Below are 27,068 nucleotides of genomic sequence, written 5' to 3'. Positions count from 1 at the left end.
TTATTTAAATTTTATGCTAAATTTGAAGAAAATGAAGATTTATTCAAATAAAAGAGACGAAGCAGCTAGAGAGAATATTTGGTCTTGGATGAGCGGAACTAAAGGAAGATTTCTTTTTGGCCTTAGAAGTTGGCAAGAAAAGCGGGTCCCTCTGGGTTTTGATAGAGGCCAAAACTAAAAGGGGAGGCACGCACAAACAGAGAGCAACGTTTTGGGCTGAAAAGAGGAACGTTTTGGGCTAGAAAAGAGGAATGCGTTTAGAGAAAAAATAGAGGGCACTAAAAGAAAAAAAGGGGGCGCCAAAACTAAAAATAAAAGTAGAGGCTGAAGCAGAAAAGAGGGGGCTAACGCTGAAAGAGAGGAGAAGCTACGAAGGCTGAAGGAGATTTTTTGCGTTCATTTTTTCCTTCAAAACTTCTCAAAAACATTATGGTGAATTCGTTTCTGTTGAGTTTAATTTTTAGCATGAACTAAATTTTCTTTATTCTAGGAAAACGATGTAATCTAGTTCCGAACTATGCTTACTTTTCTATGTTAATTTGAATTAATTCTTTTCATGTTTGTCTAATTTATTCTGAGCTTATTGCTTCTAATTAAGTGGTCATTAATTAGATGATTTTGATCTTGTGATTTGCTGTCGAAAGAGGGAATTATAAGATAGATCTTGAATGTTTCGGCATAGGTAAATATAGAGATCGAAAGACTTGTATGAACCTATGTAGTATTAAAATCGTTGGTCTTAATGTTGTCTTGCTTTATTAAGTTGCATATTCTTGTGTAAAAATGATGAACAAGAATGTTTCCAATTGACTGTTGAAAGAGGCTTTTGGATCAATTTGGAGATTGCTAACAAGCAGAGAGAATTAAATTCAATTAGCTAGATGAGTAAAGCATAGTGAGGAATTAGGTGAAATCAATTTTCTAGAAGTTTTCTTCCCATTAATTTGATCTTCGAGCAACATCTTTCTTTTCCTTTGTGCATTTTCGTTAAATTGATTTTATTTTCAATTCCAATTACAAAAAAAAAAAAAAAAAAAAAAAACCTTAGTAACTTCTCTAGATAAAATCGAGATTAGCATAATTTTGGTATTTGTCAAAAGTAAGTGACCAATCCCTGAGAATGATACTCTTCTCATCACTTTACTATAAAACTACGATACTGTACACTTGCGGTTTTGCACTGATCAATGAGCCATTCTTAGACGAGGAAAAGGCAAATTGCCATAAAACCTATGGCAATAATGTTAAGTACAACGGCAAGGAACAAACACCTCCCAGTACACTTGTCCAAAAATAAAGGATGAAGAAAAGGATGCATGCAATACACTTTATATGGATGACACGTCCAATCCACTAAGCAATCCAAGCTGTAGACGAAAAGAAAAATAGCCAAGAAAAATGCCAAGAATAAGTCTAAGGACGAGGAAAATATTTGTCTATTCCAAAATAAATTCCCAATTATGGACAAAGGACACTTGGAATTAAAATTGGCAATAAAAATAAGAATAATTCTTCAAACATGGACGAAAATATGTTCATAAATAAGAGGGTAGATGACCATCATCCAAAAACCCTTTTGGGTCATCCTTGGCAGGCTAGTTAGAGGCATCAACTTTGACATTTATATCTTTAGAACTTGTCTGGAGAAGAGAGCTCTCAGTAGCAATGTCGAAGTTGATAGGGCTGAAATCCACTCCAAGGAAGTGTTCAATCCCGTCCATACGGAAGTCTTCAAACCCAACAGCATAGTTTCTATCCAAAAGGCTAGTAAACTCATTGGATACCTTGAACTCCTTAATAGTTGCTTCTTTAGTTTCTCCTAGAAAAGTGTAGAGGTCGTCACTTCTCTTTTGGAGGTGGTCAAGATGAGTGTCCTTCTCAATGGCATCTGCTTTTAAATCTTCGATGAGGTTCTTCAGCTCCTTTACCTCATCCTCCAACTTAGCCCTCACTTTAGCTCGACAATTGGATTCTCTCTCCATCTCGCAAATCTTTGCCTCAAGCTTAACCCTTTGCTTGTCCAATTCATAAACTTGTCTGGACATCGCCATAAACTTAGTCATAGCCTATATTAAAATATATGGACATGAGATAAATGGACGAATATTTTAATTTATGAATGATTAAAGACGAGTAAAAGTACTTTGAAGAGGCCATGAAGTTAAGAATGCTCAAACTCCTTCACAGACATGTGATAGCATATGGCAACTTCCTCCTTAGACATAACTTACTGAAACCTCATCCAGGCAAGGCCTTCATTCCTGAGAAGGGTCACGGGGTTACCATATTGGAAAATCTGGTTTTGTATTTCATATAAAACACACAATGGAAGCAACAATCACGGATCTACTTCATTCACGAAAGATAACATGTAACCTTGAATTCTAGAACAAAGAATAGAAAGCATACTTTGGTGCAATGAAATTCAAAACCTAAAGTTGAGAATTACTTGGGAACACTTTTAATCTTCATTTCAATTCTACTTGATGCCCAAGAAGTGTGGTCTCTCAATTAGTTTCCAATGAGAGAATAAAAGAGTGTCTAATGCCCACATATAAACCATTTCATGTCTTTTGATCTTAATCAAAGATTCTTATGAAGAGACTTATGAAATTTTGTATGTTTCTCTCTTTATATATAACTGATTATCTAATTAAGCTAGCCTTTTGGGTCATTCCAATTGAGCTATAATGTGTGGCTTGGAGTGAAACCAAAAGGGACCAATAAGACACTAGCTCCAATGGCTCTTGAGCTTTTCTGTCAACTCATGATAAGTCTAAAGTTATCATTAACTATATTTAATACCACTATATAAATATAGTTGCACTCTAAGCCTTATCTATAAATTATATCCCAAGACTTTACTATACATACAACCCCTTCATTAAAACATTCGTAGTAATACAAAGTCATGAATGTAGACTGCCACTTTGAAGATTACTACATCTTAATCCTTGATTACCCAGTTTAATCCTTTATATTATTCATCATATATTTATGAAATCCAATTTCATAAATATATACTTTAGTAACTCCTTACTAAAGTGGTTAGACCCAACACTCTGAATAACCAAACCCATTAAACTTATCTCAAAGAAATATTTTATATCTCCGTTAAAAAATTATGAATTTCATCTTAAGAATATATGTTCCATCAACACTAAATTTGGTTGCCCAACATACTGAGGTTTTGACCATGACTTATAAATCTCATTCCTGATATATCAAAACAACCTACATCTCATGATCAAGTCCATTATTCTCTCAGGATTTAGAGTTGATGTAAATAGAAATCGTGAAATTTATTATTCATTTGATAGTCGTTAAGTGAATAATAAATCTCACAGCGGTCTAGTTCAATATATCTTAACTCTTAAAACATATCAACATATTAACTAGAAGTCTCAACTTCTATGATCAAGACAAATCATCTTAGTTGATATGTTATATAGTCTTTACAGATGAAATGCCCATTTTCATCACCAACTACAAACTAAAATTCTGAGTTTAGAAAGAACTTGTGATTTATATCTTCCTGTGACTTTTCACATAAATCACATACTATACATCTCATGGATTAAGATAATGTCCCATTAGTTCATTTATAGGTAGTCTCAAATAATCAAACAATTTAATTATTTATAACATGCCAATAAATTGGATTTTTAGGGCACAAACCCCAACAATCTCCTACTTGCTCTCAAAGACAATTTACCATATATCCGACACTTATCTCCCTTTAGAGTAATTCATAGTCATTCTAAGGTAAGGTTTGGAAACAAGTTTCAGTTAGATTTATTGTATAAATTATCTTTTCTACTACTACTTTTCATGTATTCATATCTCTCTAATGAGATGATACTTATGCTTAATGTGTATCTTCACCACCTAGGATGAACACATCTTGAAGTCCAACTTCATAAATCACAATTAAACTACAAGTCAGTATTTGTACATCCAATAACCATCAACACTTCACCTTGGTGGACAAGCATATAATCCCTCATTCTCCTAAGATATTTGAGTATATGCTTTACTCCTACTAAATTAAGTGATTTTTGATTCAATTGATATTTGCTTCCCATACCCACCACAAAATAGATATTTAGCTTAGTATACAGCATAGCATAAAGACTTCCTATTGATAAGGTATAAGGAACCGTTTTAATATGCTCTTCCTTTTATATGTTTTAGGACTATAGTCCTATATAAAAGAACTTCAAACTTAAAAGGAAAGAATCCTTTCTTGAAGTAATACATGCTATACTTGGCTAGAATCTAATCTATTTAAGCAGTTTGAGATAGACCCAATATCCTAATTCCTGAATTTTAACAAAGTTTAATTCTTAGGATGTGACGAGTCTTTCCCAAGTATTTTATATCAAACTAGACTAGACAACCAAAAACTCCATTGATGACAACAACTCTACATCATTCTAAATGATTAGAATGTCACTAACATACATTAAGAAATATATTATTCTATATAGCGTTGACACACATAAGGCTTTTAAATACTTGATCAAAATCAAACAATTTGATTTCTTAATCAAAGATGATATTTTATGATTCATATATTTGTTTTAGTCCATAAATGGAATTTAAGCAACTTATATACTAAACACTACTTGTTCTTTACTATGAACAAGTCTAGTTACATCATATAGATGTCTTCCTCAAGATTGCTACTAAAAGAAGCTTTCTTAATATTCATTGTCATATTTCATCCAAATGAAATATAATGAATAAGAGAATTTAGATAGAGTCAAACTTGACTATTGGTGAAAAAAATCTTTTCATAATCGAACCATTTCTTTTTGAATAAATCTTTTCGCCACTAGTCTTGACTTTGAAGTTTTGGACCTTCAAATCTATCAATCTCATTTACTTGTAAACCTATTTGAAAACAATAGGCTTAATGCCATTAGGGGCTTCTACAAGTTCTAGACTTTAAATATAATCTAATTCTATTCACATAACCTTGATTCAGTAATCCATATTCATATCATCTATTGCCTTTACGTAGGACCCAGGATTAAATTCATATCTTTGTGGAAGAACTACAAAAGTTTATTCCAAAAGTATGAATTTATTTGGTAATCCTCCCACTACGATATTGTACCAATATAATAGTTATCTACAGAATAATGTCTTGTGATGTATTTAATACAACTATCTCTTTTCCAAGTGTATTTTATAGTTGTCCTACTACAAATTCTGACATTTTTCTTCTAGAACAATCTATGATTTGCTTTAAGATTATTCACATAGTCATCATCAAGAATTTTGTATTTGTACTTTACAAACATCTTGTATTCTTTATGAATACCAAAACAATCTTTTGCAATTCCTTTTGGATACCCATCATAAAACACACATTTTTCTATCTTTTGATTTCAATTTGTTAGACTTCTTATCTAGTACAAGAGTTGGACATCTCCAAAAGTGGAAGTATCATATACTAGGTTTTTACCCAATCCACAATTTGACAGATGTCCTAGAAACAAACTTTTGAAATCAACTTTAGAAAATGTATAGTAATTATTAGAGTATGTCTCCAAAAGAAATAAGCAAATAGAAATATTTGTCATGTACTTTACTATTTCTAAAAGAGTCATATTCCTCCTTCATGTATGCACTGACTTAAAGAAGTCATTGACACTATATTCCTTTTACGAAAAGGAGCCCTAGATCATATTATCCTCTAAATAGAATTCATAGACTGGGAATATAACAAAATAATGGTTCTAAAAGCCCATCTTTCACCAATCTTGAATATCATTTAGATTAATAAGATCTAGACATAAGTGCCAAAACATACAATGCCAAAGGACGAAAACTTTCTCTTTAAAAAGTAAAACATATAAATTTCCATCTAGAAGACAATCATAGACAATGCTTAGCTTTACCAAAACAGAAATACTTTCCTTTTGGTCATTCTTTTGAGTCTAATTTCCTTTTAGCAATTACTAGGGCAACTAACTTGTCCAACTGTTTGGTATTATAATTCTTCTTCTTACGACCCTTACCTTTCGGTTTAGGCTAAGAATTTGAATTAAATCATATTGATCCTAGCCTTAGCTTTTAGGATGTCTTCCATTGCGTAGAATTCACTCATCAATTCAAATAATATAAAAGAATTAACTTATTTTCAAAATAATCTGAATTGATCAAATGATTCTAACAATGACTTGTGGATCATATCCATATAAGATTAACATTTAATCTCTTCATCCAAGAATTCCAATTCATTTTAAAAACAAAATATTTTCATAAAATGGCATAGAATTGGAACTCCTTAAACTTTTCTTAGCACTCAATATGATTCATACCAAACATCTCATTTAGACTTAATATAAAGTCTAAGTCTAGTACTAACTCTTGCATCTCATGCTATAGCACAATTGAGATAGAAGCCAATGAACATTTTAACATTTCAATGGAGACTATGATCACATCATAAGCTATCTTCCATTAAATGCATCATGTATAAGAAATTATGACAATGCTGAATCAAAACATAAACATGTACTTCAGCTCCTTTAAGTACCATGTCCAAAATTATTTCTTAGTTTATGTGATTCAATTAAAATAGTAGCTAAAGGACAAAATTTATGACAACTTTATTTTGAGACTATGAACATAATAACCAAGACATTATCATTTCGCATCCATAACCATATAATATGGAACCCGAAAAACATATTATACTAGGTGCAACGATAACCTAATCCCGCAATTAATATTCCTCGGAAGCAAGGTCATACCAATCACTATGATTAGGTGAGAATTATTCTCATTATTAATGCTATCATGGTAACTCTTACCAAACAAAAATAATTTTCTATTTTTCCTTTAGCGTCTAAGTAATAATGACATAGCTCCGAAGGAAGGTTAACATTACACTTAGTCTAGTGTACACCATTGCCTAGAATTAATGTGAGTCACCAAGTAACTCCACTGAAGCGTGGTCATTCTCAATGTAAAAACACGCTTCATCTATCATTAAAAAGTTTAATCTATAATACCATGAATTAAACACCCTCTGAAGGGAGCAAGGCATATACACCAAGGCGAGGTGCCTAATCACACTACTATAAACCCGCAATGGAGGCCGTGAGATCCAACCCTTGTATCTCTCTCCCACTAGAAATTTTAAACAAGTGGATTGTTTTGAAATCATTGTGATCTAATCACAATTTTAACCCTACATATTAAATGTGTTTAATTGTTTAAATTCAATGTGATGTAACTATATCACATCACAATAGTGTAATGAACATTTGCGCAATTACAAAGAAGTTTAACCTTGTAATCCATGAAGTAAATACCCTCCATGTGGAATGCAAGACTCAAAGTCAAGACAAGATATCTATTCGCATTACAATAAACTTAACAAAAATGGTGATTTTTGCATTCCCACTCGTTATTTGGGTTTTTCTTTAAATAATTGTGATTCCATCACAACTAACAACCTTGCACTTGTTAAAGACTCTAATCTCATTAGAGTCACTAACTAAAATGGAAGACCTAAACTATTTAAGATTCCTTAAACACTAATGAATCAAAAATTAGTTATATAGAATTCTATCCTTAATTTATTAGATAAAGTATTCTAATCTCATTAGAAACTATATAACTTTAATTAGAATTTTAATCTCATTAAAAACCTCAAATTAAAATAAATTAAGGACTTTTAATCATAAAATAATTTAGGACTAAGAGTTCTATTTAACTACATGTAATAAACAGGCATCGGAATTTTTGGCTACTTATTCTGGCTACTCGTTTGAGTAGCGAGTTTTGACTACTCATTTTGGCGACTTGCCCAGTCGCGAGACTCCGTTCGCGAGTTTTCGCTACTCATTTTGGCGACTCACCTAGTCGCTAGACCCAGTCGTAAGTTCATCCAGAAGCTCTCACGACTCACTTGCGACTCATCTCGCGATTCGCCAATCGCGAAAACGCCTAGAAATAGCCATTTTTCTTTTAACCATTTTCTACATTTCTAATGAACAAAACACATTCCTAATGATCAAAAACGATGAGATTAAGATTAAAACTTGAATTTCATTGATGTTAAAGTGTTAAAATTTAATTTTACGTGGTTAAAATCAAACTTAAACAATATCATAATATCAAAATCAGTTTTAATCAAACAATAGTTTCAAAAACTATAATATGCAAAAAAATGACCGCAAAATTTTCACAACTATGAATCCACATCATAGATCATGATAAATAGCAAGTTTCTCATGCATTACTGAAAACCAAAAACAGTTAACTCTTTGATTCGAACACCGAAACAGAGACAAACATTTTGACTTTCCTCATTCTTTAATCAAGAATGAACATGGGCGCCTAGTGCAGAAAGAAAAAACGATTTCATATAGTTCCCTTCTTGCTATCTCTTATCAAAACATATAGAAACACTTTCAATTATTAATCTAACAATAAATTAATAAAACCCAACATGTATCTATATCAGACCATACGTGCAACAAGTATGTAGAAAATTTAACTGTAGAAAACTAGAACACCAAGAAAATGGTTTTTCTTTAATTCTAAAACTCAATCACATGTTATACAAACATGATACTGAAGACCACTCTGATACCATTTGTTGGAAAATCTAGTTTTGTATCTCATACAAAACACACAGCGGAAGCAACAATCAGGGATCTACTTCATTCATGAGAGATAACATGTAACCTTGAATTCTATAACAAAGAATAGAAAGTGTATCTTGGTGCAATGAAATTCAAAACCTAAACTTGAGAATTACTTAGGAACACTTTTAATCTTCACTCCAATTTCACTTGATGCCCAAGAAGTGTGGTCTCTCAATCAATTTCCAATGAGAGAATAAAAGAGTGTCTAAAACCCACATATAAACCATTTCATGTCCTTTGATCTTTATAAAAGATTCTTATGAAGAGAATTATGAAATTTTGTATGTTTCACTCCTTATATATAACCGATTATCTAATTGGGCTGGGCCATTCCAATTGGGCTATAATGTGTGGTTTGGAGTGGGACCAAAATGGACGAAAAAAACATTAGCTCCAATGAGCCCTGGGCTTTTTTGTCAACTCTTGACAAGTCCAAAGTTACCATTAACTATATTTAATACCACTATATAAATATAGATGCACTCTAAGCCTTATCTATAAATTATATCCAAAAACTTTATTATACATGCAACCCCTTCATTAAAATATTCGTAATAATATAAAGTCATGAATGTAGACTACCACTTTGAATATTACTACATCTTAATCCTTGAGTACCTGGTTTAATCCTTTATATTATTCATCATATATTTATGAAATCCAATTTCATAAATATATACTTTAGTAGCTCCTTACTAAAGTAGTTGGGGCCCAACACTCTGAATAACCAAATCCATTAAACTTATCTCAAGGGAATATTTTACATCTCCGTTAAGAGATTATGAATTCCATCTTGAGAATATATGTTCCATCAACACTAAATGTGGTTGCCCAACATACTGAGGTTTTGACCGTGACTTATAGATCTCACTCCTGATATATTAAAGTAACCTACATCTCATGATTAGGTCCATTATTCTCTCAGGATTTAGAGTTGATGTAAATAGAAGTCGTGAGATTTATTATTCATTTGATAATCATTAGAAGAATTCTAAATCTCACAGTGGTTCAGTTCAATATATCTTAACTCTTAAAACATATTAGCATATCAACTAGAAGTCTCCACTTCCATGATCAAGACAAATCATCTTAGTTGATATGTTATAGTCTTTGCAGATGAAATGCCCAATTTCATCACCAACTTCGAACTAAAATTATGAGTTTACAAAGAACTTGTGATTTATATCTTTCGTGACTTTTCACATAAATCACATACTATGCATCTCATAGACTAAGATAATGTCCCATTAGTTCATTTATAGATAGTCTCATATAATTAAACAATTTAATTATTTATAACATGCCAATAAATTGAATTTTTAGGATACAAACCCCAACATACCACTTGGAGGTTTGGACGGGGTGGCTTCAAGAGGATTAGATGAATCCAAGTCAAGGATCTATACTATGGATGGCTATTTGGCAGGAGTAGGAGGGACGACAGAGCCAGTCTTGAAGACCCCAGATTTAGACGACCCATGCCTTGCCTTCTTATGGCCTTGACAACTAGGAAGACTCCCCACATCTATTGTCTTGGAAAAAGCCTTCCTTTTCTTTGCACCAGTTGGACGAACTTGGGAGTGGACTTCTTCCTCCTGGGTAACTTCTTTATTTGCCAAACCCTTCCCCTTGTTCTCATCCATGGTTGCCATTCCTACAAGAAGAAAGATGTGTTAGAGTTTAGACGAAGTAAACAATTAGGATGCAATGTAAGAAACTCACATCTACACGTGGTGAGCTCATGAGCAAGTGCCTCCTTAGTTGGTTCAAGTCTAAGCTTCCAAGTAGCTAGACAACGTAGAGTTACTAAAGAGACAACATAGAGTTACTAAAGAATGAAAAGCCCTGTCTGTGAACAAATGTGCCTACTAGACATGATCAAGATAGAACTTACTTAAGGAAGGTCGTATTACAACTATAAAAAAGAAAGAAAATAGAGTTAGATATTACAAAAGAGGTAAAATGAGTAGTGAAAAGTAACATACCCTTTGATGAAGATTCCCTATCTTACTAGTGTAGGGAGGAAATGGTTCTCTACCCACCTCAATAGGGTTTCGAGCCTAGAACACAGAGACAAAGAGAAACTCTGTCTTCCATCTCCAATCAGACGTGGGGAGGGACTTGACCAACTTATAGTTTGAACCCTTAGTGAAAAACTGGTAAAAGCCTAGGGATTGACTAATTTCTGAGGGTTTGTAATAATGTATAGGAATTCGTCCACAGTAAGAGGACAATTCCCATCAAAAACTTCCTTCCACAATATTTGCATGGATATGATAAGCCTCTGTGTGTTGGGGTTGAGCTAGTTAATGCCTATGCCTAACCTATGGAGTATTTCCCTAGCAAAGGCATTAAGAGGCAACCTAAGCCCCCCTAGAAGATAAACCTCATATATGCCTACTCCAAAATAAGGATTACAACACCATTCACCACAAACAGCCAAACGAGGGTTAAGGTCGTTAGGGATTTAGTACCAACTTCTAAAGGAATTAAGTTTGCTCTCATCTGTCTTAGAAAGGACGCCTATAGCACAACAATATAAAATCTCCTTTTCACTTGAAGAGGTAGATGAGGGGGCACTCGCAGATGTACCAGCAAGTGACCCAAAGGCCATTCTCGTCCTTATCTCTTCTTGGAGGACTTCTAGGGAAACTCTAGGAACCCTAGATAAGTATTGCTCGTCTGTGTTGTTCCCTCCATTATTATTGCTACTGTTGCTATTGCTATCACTACTACTACTACCACTAAAGCTATTCTCATCATGATACTTGTCTATCTCCCTTTCGTCACTATTACTAGACAAAGACATTATAATCTCAGACATTTTGAAAAAATTCTAAAGAGGAAAAACCTAAAGACGAGAAGAAGAGGATACCTGGCTCTAAATAAGGATGACTAGGGACGAAAGAAAACTTCTAGACAAGGTGCTGGATGACAGAGGTTAGAGAAGAAAATACGAGAAATGTGAGAGGGTAAGAGAGGAATTGCACTATTTATAGGTGACAAACCTAGGCATTGAAACGACATGAACCAACCAGAACATGCCACTTGGCACTTTTCTTGAAGAACAAAATGACACGACAAGCAAGCCCCAAGATCACACCACGTGTCAACATATGGAGCATTCAATTTTAGAATACCTTCAACTACCATGGGTCAATCCAACGGAAGCATGGATGACACAAGGACAAGGGGGCAATTAATAGGTATCAATCTAAGGTTAACTCGTCCATAGTAGTTGTCCATAACTAGACCACATCCAAAATAATTTGTGTAGAAAAAGGAACCTAGGATGAGCCTCATAGGTGGAAATACAACTCATTCATAGGTAATAAAGTCATCCAATTTCAATAAGGTTGTCCATGACCCAAAGGCATGGACGACCAGAAGACACTTGGTGAATTCTACGAGAGACTTCTCGAAAGGCTTCATATAATCGGACCATGATACACTACTCCTAAAATGTGGAGAGGATTCCTTATAATCCGCTCCACGTTTCCCATTTTTTCCATTAACCACACACATCAGCCATGATGGTGGTGGATCCGAACAAGTAAACCCACTTCTAACTCTTTATAAAAGAAGCAAGTCTCGTTCACCCAAGGCAAGTCCCACCATTCAATATTTTCCCTTCCTTGTGTTCTAAATAGAAAACTAACTTAACCATCAAAGGATCCTTGGCTGGGTTACACCGGTCACCCTTGACAGTTCTTTCTTTTCTTTTTAGGACCAAAAAGCCATCACCATAACCCGAGGTATTCTAGCCTATTGATTTTCGTGCATTATCACCCACAACATCTACAAATTTCCTTGTGGTTCTCCTCAATCTCTACCTTTCCATCTCGCATACTTGAGAGATTCATAGCCCAAACACTTACCACACTAGATCTGAATGCTAAGTGAGGTTTTCCGTTGGGAACCCATTGGAAGGAGCCATTTAGTGGCAGATACAATCAGTCTGAATTGTGGAATTCAGAAAGTTAGAGAAGACAAGACTCCAAGAAGTCTGTTAGTAGTAAGAGCTTGGAGGGCTCAAGCACATGGGGTAGACTAAGTTTGGAGAGTCTTTTGTTATTCGTGTACTCCAACTTTATTCTCTAGTAGATCGATTTCGACTTGGAAAGTCGTAGAAAGATTTTTTGTTGAGTTCTTCAATTTCCTCTTCGATAACACGTCTTTGTGTTATCTTGTGTTTGCATCTTTCTTTCCTTCTCTTTAAGCTTTCATTTTATTGTCAATTGAGGATGGATATGGTTTAGAGTAGCGTTATCGGTTCATTGCACACATTTACTCTTGTTCCGCATTTTGATTAAGTAAGAGTAAAAGCAATCTAGCTTTAATTTTTAATTAGAGGTCTAAACAAGATCTTGGGTTTTAGCACAAATTCAAGCTTTCAAACAAAAATTAAAAAGTGTAAGCTAATATCATGTGTTTTAATTTGAATCTCATCTTAAAAAAGTTTAATTTGAATTGTATAATTATAATTTTTTTTTTAATTGTATTGGTGTATATGCATATGGTTACATCCTAGTCTCTAATAATGATAAAGTTTTTTTTTTGGTTGAGAAACAGTAATGATAAAGCTTGATTTCTATTCTTGTTAATGTGCTTGTATTCCAACTTTTACTGTTTCAAATCTTCCATCTTCTATTGTATTGAATTAAAGAATGTAAAACAACCATTGGAGAGAGAGAGAGAGAGAGAGAGAGAGAGAGAGAAAGGACACATATGCAATGTTTCTTAGGGAAATATGGGAAAACACCAAAACTGAGGGATACTGAAGGCTGAAGCAAAATATAAAACCGAAAAAGAATATGGACTATCTGGGCTTTTGCCCTTAATTTTTTTTTATTTAGCAATTTGCCCTTGTTTGCAAACTATATAGGAATATACCCCTGTTTCAATACTCGATAATCTTAAAATCGAGTTTCTATGAAATACTCGATCTATAGAAAATCGAGTTATGCCCGATCAAATTAAAAAAAAAAAAAAAAAAGGGAGCATAGAACTCGATTTTAGGAAAATCGAGTTTAAAAACGCCACTATAGGGCTTTAAAACGTCACTATAGGGCTTAAAAACGCCACTATAGGACTCACTGATGATCATACTTTCAAAATTTTTTGCAGGAAAACGCCGCTATAGAGTATTAAAACGTCACTATAGGGCTTAAAAACGCCACTATAGGGCTTCCTAAATGGTATCACACTTGTAAAAAAATTTTGCAGGAAAAATCACACTTTTAAAAAAAATTTGCAAGAAAACGCCGCTATAGGGCCTTAAAACGTCACCATAGGCTTAAAAACGCCACTATAGGGTCCCTGAACCACTATTCGTGATCACACTTATAAAAATTTTGCAGAAAAACGCCGCTACAAGGCTTTAAAACGTCACTATAGGGCATAAAAATGCCACTATAAGGCTCTCAATTATAATTTTTTTTTTCATGGAACTCGATTTTTTGATATTCGAGTTCCATGCAATATATTTTTTTTTTTTTTAACGTTTGATCGGGCATAACTCGATTTTCTATAGATCGAGTATTTCATAGAAACTCGATTTTAAGATTATCGAGTATCGAAATAGGGGCATACTCCTATATAGTTTGCAAACAGGGGCAAATTGCTAAATAAAAAAAAAAATTAAGGGCAAAAGGCCAAATAGTCCAAAAGAATATATACTATAATTTATTATTTTTAAAAAAAAAAAAATCTTTGTTAAACGTTCGCCTCAGAATCCGCTGCTAACATCACCATGTACTATATTATTATTATTTTTTTATTGATAAATTTTATTATTATTATTATATAAAAATAATAATACTACTACCAGTCTACTACTCGTAATAATAATAATTTCAAAACAAAAACATGTTTTTATAATTAATCGTGGGAGAGAGAGCCACCAATTCTGTTGCTTTCGACAATCCAAAAAAACATCCACCGCCCACGTTAATACCTCTCTACTGTCTCTCTCACTCTCTCTCTCTTTCTGCCCCTTAGTTTCCAAAACTTAAAAAGCAAACAGAGACTTCCCAAAAAGGCCTTCACAGTTCCCAGGTGCTCATTGCTTTGCTGTATATTTTTCTTAGTTATTGTTGCTCTTCTGTTTTTATTTATTTAATTTAATTTTGGTTTTGTTCAACGTGGCCTCTTACAAAAGCAAGAGCAACAACAATAATATGATGATGATGATGTTAGAGGGAACACAGAACGTCGTCGTATCATAAATTTGTTTTTGTGGATGCTTTTGGAGTTTCATGGAATATGAAGAAATCCGATTGTGTAAGCGTCCTATCTGTTTTTTTGGTAGTAATAATTCTAGTTGGTTTGTACTAGTACTAGTTCTAGTTCTACTAATTAGATTTGGTGTTTGGTGTATGAGTTGTTTTTCCTTTTTGTAGAGTAGTCGTAATTGCCTGAAACTATTTGTTATTGTTTATTTGAGAGAGAGAGAGAATGAATTGAGTAAGAGAAGAGATTGATTGAAGTCCAAAACAACAAATTATTACAAATTAGGGAAGTAGACAACAACAGCAGCAGCAGCAGCAGTAGTAGTAGTAGTCGTAGCAGTATGAGTTTGGGATAGCAGCTTCACCCTCCCTCCCCAAACAAAATAACATTGCTATTTGGGGCAACTTCATTTGGGTTTGGGGTAGATGATGTTTTCATCAATCAAATTACAAAATGTGGTTATTTTTACTTTCAATGTTACCATTTTTTTTTTTTTTTTTTTGATTTTCTGGTAAAAATATTTCTCAACTTGATGATATTTTATCGACAGGTGTTGTTTGTGTTTCTATTTATATTTCTGAGTCACTCTTTTCCTTTTTAACTTCCCTTCACAGGTATCTTTTCTAGCAGATCCAAACAGTCGTAGATCATGTCTTTGTAGCATTTTCCCCACTGCTTCTTTGCTTTGTCTAGTGTTCTTCATAGGGAGTGCATTCATAGCACCGGATTACAAAGAGGTAGTAGACTCTAAATATCTTCTTTTTATTTTTATTTTTTATATATATGTAAGTTTCCGGCCTTTCACAGTTATTCAATATTTTCTGAAAATGCTTCTTGTTATGCAGAAATTATCAATATGGGGACTAGGTGGTAGTTTGCAGAATTCAGCAGTCAGCAACTGTGGGGTTTGTTCTTCCTCCCTTAGGGCTTTTGTACATCAATTTGTGTGTGTGTGTTTTACATCTGTCATTCTATATCTTTCCTGCATATGAAATTTCTGGGATTTGTAGCTTATATATATATATATATATTTATATATGTTCATTTGTTTTTTAGATTAAATGCCGGCCTTACGGAAGTGAGGCATTACCTGAAGGTATTGTTTCCAAGACTTCTAACTTGGAAATGCGACCATTATGGGGCTCTCGAAAGGTAAAGGTTCATGAGATGAAGGACTGGCTTTGACCACTCAAATTTTATTAATGATCTTTGAATTGTGAAGAAATTTTAAGGATTATGCAGTTCACCCTGATCTGAGGAATCTTAATTAATTAATTAATTAATTAATTATTTTTTTATTTATTGAAATTTCAACTTTGTGTTGATCTTAATTTGATTTTATTTTTTATCTACTCGGCTGTCAAGTGTCAGCATTAATATATCTCCCAATTTACAGTGCCCATGGGATCTGGTTGAGTTGATAAACGCAGAGAAGTTGACTTATGAAAATTCTTCCAAATGTTCAATGGAGTCTGATGTAGACATTTTTTTTCCCAATCTTTATAAAGGCAATTATCTAGTGCTGTGAAGAGTAGTCTGGATAGATTTTAACCTTTATGATGTTACTACTCTTGGTGTTTAAGAAGTGGTGTCTGGCAGTGTATATCTATAAAAAAAGAAAGAAAAAAGAAATCTAATATCCATGGTGCCACAATGATATGCACTTAACTTTTACACTAAATTGATTTTTTTTTTTTTTAATTATAAAAAAAGACAGAAGTTAGAGGAATTTATGGCTTGTTTGGAAGTATAGAGAGGGAGGAGAGTAGAGGGGAGTAGAGGGGAGGGGAGTAGTGGGGAGGAGAGTAGAGGAGAATGATTCTCCTCAACCTTGTTTGGATGTTTTTGAAATTAGTAAGGGGGAAGGGAGTAATTAGCCCTTCCCCTTGTGTAATTTTGTTAATATAATAAGGGTAAATTAGGTAATTTCCTTGGTCAATAGCTTATGTACTCTACTCCCCCTCCAAATCTCTCCAATTTGGGAGAATTAAAAATGAAGGGCTAGAGGGAGTTGAAACCCCTCCAAACCCCTCCAAACCCTTCCCCTTCCTTCCTTAAAAAACTTCCAAACAAGGTAATTAGATTACTCTCCCTCCCTCTACTCTACTCCCCCTCCATTTTTAAACGTCCAAACAGGCCATTAGACAGAAGAGTCAATTTTGCCATTTCTCAAACTTCAGAGGTTTTAATTTCAAATTAAAAGGCCAGGTGGTTAGTTTGGTTTTGACATAAAGTTCAGGGAGTGTTTTTGCATTTTCCCTACTTTTTTATTTCTTAGAACTTGCTTCAATTTTTGCTGTTTTAGCTACATGCCTCCATCCTAACAGTGGTTCCAAAGTAAGACTTTCTTATCCTTTGTTGCTGCTACTCTGGAGGTTTCTAATTCTTAAGAACAGTCTTTCTAATCATCAACTTTAATTTAGTTTTTCTGTTCATCCAGATTGAGGCTTATATGATTGTGGCAGTTGTGCATTGTGCACTGTCTTTTGCTTATTCTTCAATAACTTTGAGTGCCTTAAAGTTATTCCTGTCTTGTTCAATTACTTTATTATACCCCAGATTATGTCGATTAGATTTGTATGAATATGTTATAAGTGGGTGTGTGCCGAGTCCCACAATGGGTGTTTATTTGGTCGATTTGGGCTATATAAACGATTACGAGGAGTCTTATTTTTAACTTGACTAGTCCTTATGGGTATGTTGTAGACGTGGCTAGTGCTTCCTCATGTTGTGACAACTTTATTTTTCTTTTTCTTTGACTTCTTCTTTCTTTTTTCCTTTCTTTCTTTCTTTTTAATTACAATAGAATGTCAGCTAGAATTGAAAAGCCAAAACCTATTTTTACAACTTTTGCAGTTTTGCCTCTATGTAATTGATTGCTTACTAAGTACAAACATGTGAATGATGAGTGAAGGCATATAGCTGGAAATTTAATTATTATTACGGCCTGCTTATGGCAATGGAGCTGCAATTTCCTTGGTCAATGTCACACTTTAACTGTTATACATGGATGCTATGCTTATAGTGTCATCATTGTGACATTATCATTGTTATTATCATTATCATTATCATTTTATTTTATATAAGTATTGACTTGTATGCTGTTTAAACAGGCTACTTATAATGTAGGTTTTCAACAGACTAATATGAATAACACGAATAATTTATTTGCTATGGCTGTTGGGATAAAGCAAAAAGATCTTGTGAATAAAATGGTGAAAAAGGTACTTAACTGATTCTGTGTACATTACTAATTGCAATTTACCCTGTTTTAGCTTGTGGCTAATTGCCCTTTATTACCCCTACTGCAGTTTCTATCAAGCAATTTTGTTGTGATGCTTTTCCACTATGATGGTATTGTTGATGAATGGAAGGATTTTGAGTGGAGTGATCATGTCATACACATTTCTGCAGTCAATCAAACTAAATGGTATGTACTTTATCCTTCCACTCTAATCGTCTTCTCTAAATGAAGTTGCATTACACTAATGTGTTTTAGTAAATCTTGGTTTTCATGATTGCTAGGTGGTTTGCTAAGCGTTTCTTACATCCTCATATAGTGGCTGAATATAGTTACATTTTCCTTTGGGATGAGGACCTTGGGGTCGAGGACTTCCATCCTGAACAGTATGTTGGCTGCACCTTATTGTAGGAAGCATAGAAAAAACAATGTGTGTGTGTGTGTTTAAGTGGAAAGTTGCAAAGTAGCTAGAGTCACAAGCTTCCATGTCATTATCTTATATAAAATTCTATTGATGCATTGGGTGCTGAGAAGATTTTCCTGTAGCTGAGGCTTATCCTAGAAGTTCTGTAACATGTTCATGATTGTGGTTATAGCTGTGCTTCTTGATCTTTGAATTTGACGTATTTCTTGTTTTAGCAGTAAGATGAATAATGGCCATGGCCACATACTAGGTAATAGATTGCAAAGGTCAAGAAATTTCTATGTGCAGTTGAATGATGAGCCAGAGCCTGAATAGAAATTGTAAAATAACCTAGGTTTTTAAAATACTAAAGCCCTATAGTGCTATAAACCGATGGAAGCCGATTTACTAACTACATTCATAAATTTCATAATAAAAAAATTGATTCCATGTTCATGACCAACCCCTTGATTATAGAATTTTCACTTTTTGATTTATTTTGTACAATAATTATAATATTATAAACCAGTCACTGCTTGCACAAAGCTTTTTAGAACCTGTAGTCTCTTATAGTTCCATGATCGCACATTTTTTCTGTTGGATTTCATCAGTGATTTGCAGCAAAACATATTTTTAATGGAGATTAAACAAATTCTAAACTGCTCACCTTGAAGATTGGGATGTTAAGAGTCCCTTCAGTTATTTGTTGCCCATTGCCTTGAGAAAAGAAGCACTATGAATGCTTCTAACATGCATTTATGCTCCAACTTTGGAGGCCAGAAAAGTAAGACTGTTTCTTGAAAAAAATATTTATGATGAAAATTTGTTTCCCAGAAAATATTTTCTGGTAAAAATTATGTTTTATATAATTCATTTTTGTTTTTATTTTTTTAATTTTTTATGATTTTGTATTAAAAAATCATGAAATTTTGTACTTTATCAAAAGAGAACAGAAAAAAGTATGAAATTTTTAGTGATTCTTTAGGCATGTCAGCTGTGGAAGTTTTTCAGAGAAAATTCATAACCCTGTAATCTTAAGGTTTAATAGTGAAAAGGTCTAGAAATAAGTTTTTATTGCAAAAGCCACCCACTGACAACAATGCTGTTAAATCACAAGGTGCCAATGGAAGGGTACTTCTTTATCTTAAAGGAAAGCACATTCAATGAAGTGCAAGACACATGCTTTTTGTACAAGTACCAAGCCCAAAAGAGTGCCATTGATCAGTACACTCAATATATTTTTATGTATGCATTAATGTAATCATTTTTCACGGTTTGGTATTATTTTCTAATATATGGGAAAGGGCAATATAACTAGTATCTGGATTTTATTTTTAAATTGAATTCCATTTGATGATTTCTTTTCTGCAATTTTATTCAAATGTATTTTAGAGATATTTTAGGCCTTCGACCTTTGTGCAATCGGACAATGCTCTAACAAATTTAGCTTAAGATAAATGAAAAATTGATTTGATTTTTTATTTTTTTATTTTTTTTAAATGACTGTGTATTGTGAATCTTTATTGGGATTAACCATACCTTGCAGTTAAGAAATGCGTGCTTTACTTGATGCACACTTACGCTTTTCACCTAGGCTCCATTAGGCCTTTGCACTCAAATGCACTTCGAGCCTTTAACAACACTGATTAACAAACTTAAATTTTGTTTCATGCATGCTTTGAAACCCAAAATGGTTACACTTTAAATTCTTTCTACTCTTGACACTTCCAGGTATGTGTCTATTATTATAAGTGAGGGGCTTGAGATATCACAGCCAGCACTTGATCGTAACAAATCAGAGGTGCATCATCAAATTACTGCTCGTGGGAGGAGAACAAAAGTGCACAGGTTCTCTAGCAGGCTTATTCGCTTGTTAATAATTTTTTATTTGTTATTCTTTTCTCTCTCTATCCCATAGTGAGTGTCCCTTTTGCCAATTTTGTTTGTCTCATGATGTGCCTCTCATCAAAATATTGAAGGTTCAAAATTTCTACTCTCTCTTTCTCTCTATCATTTTCCTCACCTTAGGATTTGTTCTTTTATGAAAGTTTAGAGCATAAGGGTAAATTGAATGAATATACAAAATGTTAAGAGTTTGTGAGGCATTAAAAGCTCCTTAAAAAGTATGTATTTTGCAAAAGAGACTTATACGGGACGAATAATTTTTATTATTTCATTTTTTGAGTTCCAAAACATTTTCAGATCTTTTGTTTGATTTGTTGTAAATTTTTAATATACTTTTTGTTCATCATCGTGAACATAAAGTATTTTTCATCTTCAACAAAACTTCATTACTTACTATTAAAAAAATAAATAGTATTTCATTTTATTACTTTTGATTTGTATCAAACAATTTCATACTCTTAGATCAGCAGACTTTAGTTACCAATTGAGCATCATACTACGAATATTAAAACCTGATTGCTATTTATGTGAGATGGTGCCACCCCTAATTCAGGATTGGTCGTTTATCAATTTTATCATATCAGTTGGAGCAATAGGATGTTAATTCAATATACACTTAGCACCCTACCTCAACTGCTTCAGTTGCCTTTCATGGGCTATAAATTAGAAAAACCTCTAATTTTCAAACATGACCTAACTCTGGTTTAAAGATTAAAAGTTTGAAAAATAGATACATTTCTGGTCATTTTGAGTGCAGAAGGACATACAAGCCTGGTGGAGGGAGGAAAGGTTGTGATGGCGGCAGTACAGCCCCTCCATGCACTGGGTAAAAGTTTGCATATATTAGAAGTATATATTTTAATAGCTTAAAAGGTTTATACAGATGGTGTTATAAATCTATTTTAGAGAATTCCACTTCTTGCATCATTTTTCTTTGTTGGAGTCAAAACTAAGATGAAAAGCAGTATTGCAGGTGGATAGAAATGATGGCACCTGTTTTTTCAAGAGCTGCCTGGCGGTGTGTATGGTATATGATCCAGGTTTGACCTTAATACTTTAGTAGTGATGAAAAGAAGTTGAAAATCTGCAGCAAGTTTTTATTAATCTAGATGTTCAGTTGATTCTATAAGATATGCTTAAACTGACACAAAATAGGAATGTTTTAAGCTAAAATCTCTTACTTTATATAAGGATAGAACTTTAAATAATTTAAAGACCCAAACTAAACCCATATGGGAATAATATTGGCAAGACTTATATCCAGACAGACAATGACTAACTTCAGCACTAAAATACTTAAATCCGTAAAATAACCAAAACATGCCCAATATGAAAATCTCAGTTTTCTCTCCATATCTAAAGGAGTTTGGAACCAAGCTGGTTTAACCATGCCCCACCAAAAATATTTGAATATTATTTAGGCCTCCTGTTGGTCAGCTATGGAAGCTATATTGGTTCTGCATATCCACATGCACACCTGACCTCATTTCATCAACTAGTTTACACTTTACTATTTTGAATTTTTTTTGGGAGGTGGGGGACAGGGTGAGGGTGGCCACTGGAGTACATATTCTGGATATTTGGTACAAAATTTGAGAGGATATATACATAAAACTGAGAAATGTATGATAGCATTAAAGTCCAACGCAATGACAGGAGGAACGGGGTTGTTTAGGGTTTTCTTGTAATATTCTGAATGATACTTGGCTTCTTTATTCTTTTTAGTTGTAATGCTGTAGTTGATAAATTTCTACCGTATTTTTTCAGAAGTTCCCTAACCTCTTTAACTTGGCGACTTAGATTGTAACTTAAGGTCTCATCCAGATTAACTCATTTAGATTCCTAATTATTTTTACAGAATGACTTGATCCATGCTTGGGGCCTAGACATGCAGCTCGGATATTGTGCCCAGGCAAGCTCCTTATAATTTTTTACATTCTCTCTCTCTCTCTCTCTCTCTCTCTCTATATATATATATCCTTGGGCCAACAAGACTTGTTGCCTAAAGCCTTCAACTCCAACCCCCCCCCCCCCCCCCCCCAAAAAAAAAAAGCAGGGTGATCGAACCAAAAACGTTGGTGTTGTGGATGCTGAGTACATAGTCCATTATGGTCGTCCTACACTTGGTGGCAATGAAGAAAATGAGGTCAGATTTCTGACATCTCTGTCACAGTAGATTAGCCTAAATGCTTATTTGCTTGAATTACCTCCAAATTTGCAAATCAGCCTAATCTTTGACTTTTATATGTGTGTGTCTATATATATATATACATACTCATTTGATGGGATTGATGGAGACATGGAAGCTATAGGAAAACAAATTGAACATTTAGTAATTAGTATAAGTAGTACTGATGTGGGATACACGATGATATAATTTTTCTCATTTAGTTTTTTATCTTTTTAGCCAACATTGTATTTTTATTTTTGGTCCTAGCAGTTAATTAAGTCAATTATTAATTTTATTTAGAATCAAGGTTATTTTTGTAACAAGGCAATTAGGGTTTTCTACGCCTCCTAAAATTAGGGTTTATTTTTCCTATTTATCCAAACTATTTTACTCCTTTTGGGAGATTATTTTGAAGAATGAAAATTTCTTTTGGTTTTTGGTCTAGTGCCGACTATAGTCAACCATAGGTGTTGACTCTTAGTGGTTTTCTTCGCTTGGTATTGATTCCAGGCAAGTTTAGGTGTTGATTCCTAGGTTCCAATCCTTTATTTTCCCGTCTTTTAAATTTTCCATTGAATTGTTCTAGTTTGTCCTGTGTCAGGTACTTGCTAAAGTGGTTGGGTAAGCCAACTGGCAAAATTACATGAATTGGTGATAGGAGTTGACGAAATTGATCTATGTTGTATGCTGAAACAGCCGAGGTTTTCTCGTCAAGCCGAGTTTTTCCTAGTTTAGAGAGAATAATGCAACTAAGCCCAAAGCCTAACAGTCGCATTAGTCCATTTTTTTTAACTGTTAGCTTATTACAATGCTAGCCTTTTGTTTGCCTATGCTCTGTTTTTTTTTTTTTTTTTTTTTTTTTTTTTTTTTTTTTTTTATATATATATATATATTTTTTAATTATTATTATTGCTATGTATTTAGTATTTTAATTGGTTGTGATGAGAATGCAATGAGCATGTGACTTCTTATGAAAATGGATAGTTAGGGTTTAATTGTTATATGAAAGATAGTTAGAGGAGTTGTAGTAGTCTTTTCTTATCTATATTTTGAAATTCCAAATTTGAATATATTTTGAGATCTTTGAGCCAAGAAATTGATATTTTATTATTCAAAGTTTAAATCTATTATCTTCTCTTTGTTATAATTTTGTTTTGTTGCTGGATTGTTTCGATGGAAAACTTTGTACAAAGATAGTTTATTGTGTATTCTAGTGTATGGTAGCATATAAAAAAATAAAAAAATAAAAAAAAAAAGTCAATGGAAAACTATCTTTAGAAAAAATACGACTTTTAGAGATTTTTTTTTTACTAAATTTTTTTGGAAAACAACTCTATTTCACAACAAGCTAAATAAGGGAAGTTAAAAGATTGTTTTTTAATTTATTTAAAATTGCTACCAAAAATATGAAAATGAGATAGTTTTATTAAAAATACTTTAAAAAAATGACTCATTTTCTAGAAAACATTATTGCCAAACAAACAGAGCACAAGTGTCAATTTTTGTGAAAGGTGACACTAAATATATCAGATCTACATTGGATCTAAGTTCTCCTATCCACATTATGAACCCACCTCCCCCCCCCCCCCCCCCCCCCACACACACACACACACACTCAACTCTACTAACCAATACTAAATCTAGGTTTTTCAACTAATTGGAGTCTGCGCAATCTATGCCAAGATTCTTAAGAGAGACATATTTTTCTTCTTTGATTGCTCTAGGACATGTGCATAAACTTCTTAGCCCTTCAAGGGTGAATGCCCTTGGATTACCAGCAACTGGTTCTAGCGATTGGGTCAGTTGCCAATAAGTTTTACTAACTAGAGGCGACTCTAGAGGACTCTTTTTAAGAAAGGTTCCCTAAGTTATATATTATACTTCTTTGCTAGCATAATGTGATTTTGTACTTTTAAGATTATATACAAAACACATTATGAATTATTTAGTAAATAACATCCTATTAACACAAAAAGTGGCATGCATTGGTTTCTCAATGGGTAGGTGCTGCTATGGTCATGTTGAGGCAGGGCCTCCCACAAACAAGTCATCCCCCTACCCTTGGGGAAAGGACCACAAAATGTGACATGCATGTCAAGAATAAAGATAACATATAATCCAATGGTGAGGTTTTCATAGCATCAATCCAATAAATTGTTATTAAATGGTGTAACATTAACAAAGAGTTACACTACATATAATATGATCTTGACCCATATGTGTGTGTAGCATATAAACTTTGGTTTCTTTTCATAATGTGATAATGTTTTGACTTCAATATTATATTCATTGAAACTTAAGTGTTTGTATTGCAGGCATCATCTCACTCTCATGCAAAGGATCATAGAGTTGATGTAAGTTTCTAGTCTAAACAAAAAATCCATCTTCCCCTCCTACCTCTTTCTTTTTTCTTTCTTTCCTTCTTGGTGGTTATACTACTTTTTATGGGGAGAAAATGTGGCAGTTTAGGAGGTGCATTGAACTTAATGGAATCTGATTTCTTTGATGATGTCAGACTTGATTTGATCTGGTGCTAACGGTGTTATCAGGATCTTGTTGTATGGAGTGATAGCAGTATGAAGATAATAGAATATAATCAGAAAATAGACTAAAAAGAAGAAATATACCTGGCATTAACCAAAAAAAAATATTATATATATATATATATCTATTTTCATAAAAATTTATTATTTTGTGTGACAGTTGCATGCAACATCTCTCTCACATGAGGTGGATCCCACAATTTGGGACCCATTTCCATGTGAGAGGGATGTTGCTTGCGACTGTTACACATAATACCACCTCCTATATGCCAAAGCTGACAGTAGAATTACAAACTCACTACAAATGAAAACCCCAAAATCCAGTCATTTCCACCCCAAATGGTAGATATGTTTATGTGCATAACAATGTGTTCTGAGAAATCGGAATCAAATGCTACACCTACCTGCATGATTCCGTAGCTATCTCTTGAGATTTAGTGTTGCAATCTATCAGTTCTTTTGAATGGAGTAAGAACATATTCTGCACAGGTGAGGAAGCAGTCGTACATTGAATATGAAGTTTTCAGAAAACGATGGAAAAAAGCTGTTGAGGAGGATAAATGTTGGACTGATCCATACCCACAGCCAGTGGAGGAGAGCATCTATTTTTGATGGTCTTCGAAGGTTAATGTAAAATATGTACACCATTATACATCACAGATGTTGTAAAGATAAGGCAACACGTCAAGGGTCCAAAGCAAAGTATTTACGGCAGGACAGGACCATAGGAGATATACTGGGATCTTGAACTGTGAAATACTGATAGACACATGACTGAGTATTCCTTAAATTGAGACTTTGTTTGAAATTCATTTCTGTGGTTCTTATGTGTTGTAGTTGACTCCTGTAATTTTTCCATTCTTTCCAAAGGTAAATATATCAATAAGTAGAAATAGAAAGAGATGAACTATAATTTTCTTTTATAACAAATCCTGTAATCTCTCAAACAAAATGAGAACCGACCTTTGTCAACTTAACTTGATTTTGTAAGGTGATTTTATTTTGTTTGAATTTGATTTTAACTTTTATTGAAGATGTTGAGCATTTGTTTTGGTAGGGTATTAGTAAACAAAATAATCTTGGTCCACAAAATTTGGGGTTGGCCGTTGGTAGGGTATAATTTATATAATTCATTTCCATCTTATTCCCGATATTTCATTATTTTGATTGTTGTGGAGATGGCATTAGGCTGGACAGAATTACCATGTGCTTCTTGTATATAGTAACAGTAGCACAATTTGCTTTTAACATTTATGTGCTGTAGAGAAAACCCTAGGCTTCACCACCATAGGGTGTTTGGTTGTAGAAAAAAACTAGTTTGTATTGCATACAAAATATACGCAGCGGAAAATTAATTGATTTACTTCATTCACAATTGATAACACGTACTATGCAAATTTCAGAATTTAAGAACAAGAAAGCGTATCTTGTTGCGGTGAAATTCAAAAATAAAGATTAGAAGTACTTAGGAACACTTTTAATCTTCACTCCAATTCCACTTATGCTCAACAAGTGTGGTCTCTCGATCAGTTTATACATATGTGCTCAAGGGAGAATAAGAGAGAGAGTGGCTTATACTTACATAAACACCATTTTCATACATTACAAAATTCTGTATGTTTCTCTCCTTATATATAACTGATTATCTAATTGGGCTAACTTTTTGAGCCATTCCAATTGGGTTTAATATGTGACTTGGAGTGAGACTAAAATGGACAAATAAGACATTAGCTCTAATGAGTTTTGGACCTTTCTATCAACTCTTGACAAGCTCAAAATTACCATTAATTATATTTAATACTACTATATAAATATAATTACACTTTAGGTCTTATTAATAAATTATATCCTAAGACTTTATTATACATTCAACTCCTTCATTAAAATATTCGTATTAATATAA

General features: G+C 33.4%; 1 protein-coding gene across 5 annotated transcripts; it reads left to right on the top strand.

The window, feature by feature from the left end:
- The first annotated feature begins 14,555 nt into the window (after positions 1-14,555).
- On the top strand, positions 14,556-26,198 carry LOC112012569 (uncharacterized). Of its 5 annotated transcripts, none has more exons than XM_065779012.1 (15): positions 14,556-14,729; positions 14,833-14,954; positions 15,518-15,640; positions 15,749-15,808; positions 15,960-16,055; positions 18,044-18,127; positions 18,215-18,333; positions 18,429-18,530; positions 20,279-20,395; positions 21,210-21,278; positions 21,426-21,492; positions 22,311-22,364; positions 22,509-22,598; positions 24,938-24,976; positions 25,655-26,198. In XM_065779012.1, exons 2-15 carry the CDS (start codon positions 14,937-14,939, stop codon positions 25,775-25,777), a joined length of 1,161 nt encoding a protein of 386 aa, XP_065635084.1. In that variant the 5' UTR covers positions 14,556-14,729; positions 14,833-14,936; the 3' UTR covers positions 25,778-26,198. The 5 variants fall into 5 exon arrangements, with proteins under 5 accessions (XP_065635084.1, XP_065635086.1, XP_065635085.1 ...); XM_065779011.1 differs by having other exon boundaries at positions 14,557-14,729; positions 14,837-14,954; positions 18,017-18,127; XM_065779010.1 differs by having other exon boundaries at positions 14,557-14,729; positions 18,017-18,127.
- Positions 26,199-27,068: the final 870 nt, after the last annotated feature.

This window comes from Quercus suber, unplaced genomic scaffold, assembly GCF_002906115.3.
Source record: "Quercus suber isolate HL8 unplaced genomic scaffold, Cork oak 2.0 scaffold_196, whole genome shotgun sequence".
In the NCBI taxonomy this organism is placed as follows: Eukaryota; Viridiplantae; Streptophyta; class Magnoliopsida; order Fagales; family Fagaceae; genus Quercus; species Quercus suber.
Note: the sequence above shows the minus strand (reverse complement) of the source record. Positions and strands in the feature narration are given on the sequence as shown.

Coding starts and splice junctions, on each gene's coding strand:
- LOC112012569 (XM_065779011.1), top strand. Junction 16,056..18,016: donor CATTATGGGGCTCTCGAAAG/GTAAAGGTTCAT, acceptor CTGTTTAAACAG/GCTACTTATAATGTAGGTTT. Junction 18,128..18,214: donor TGAATAAAATGGTGAAAAAG/GTACTTAACTGA, acceptor CCCCTACTGCAG/TTTCTATCAAGCAATTTTGT.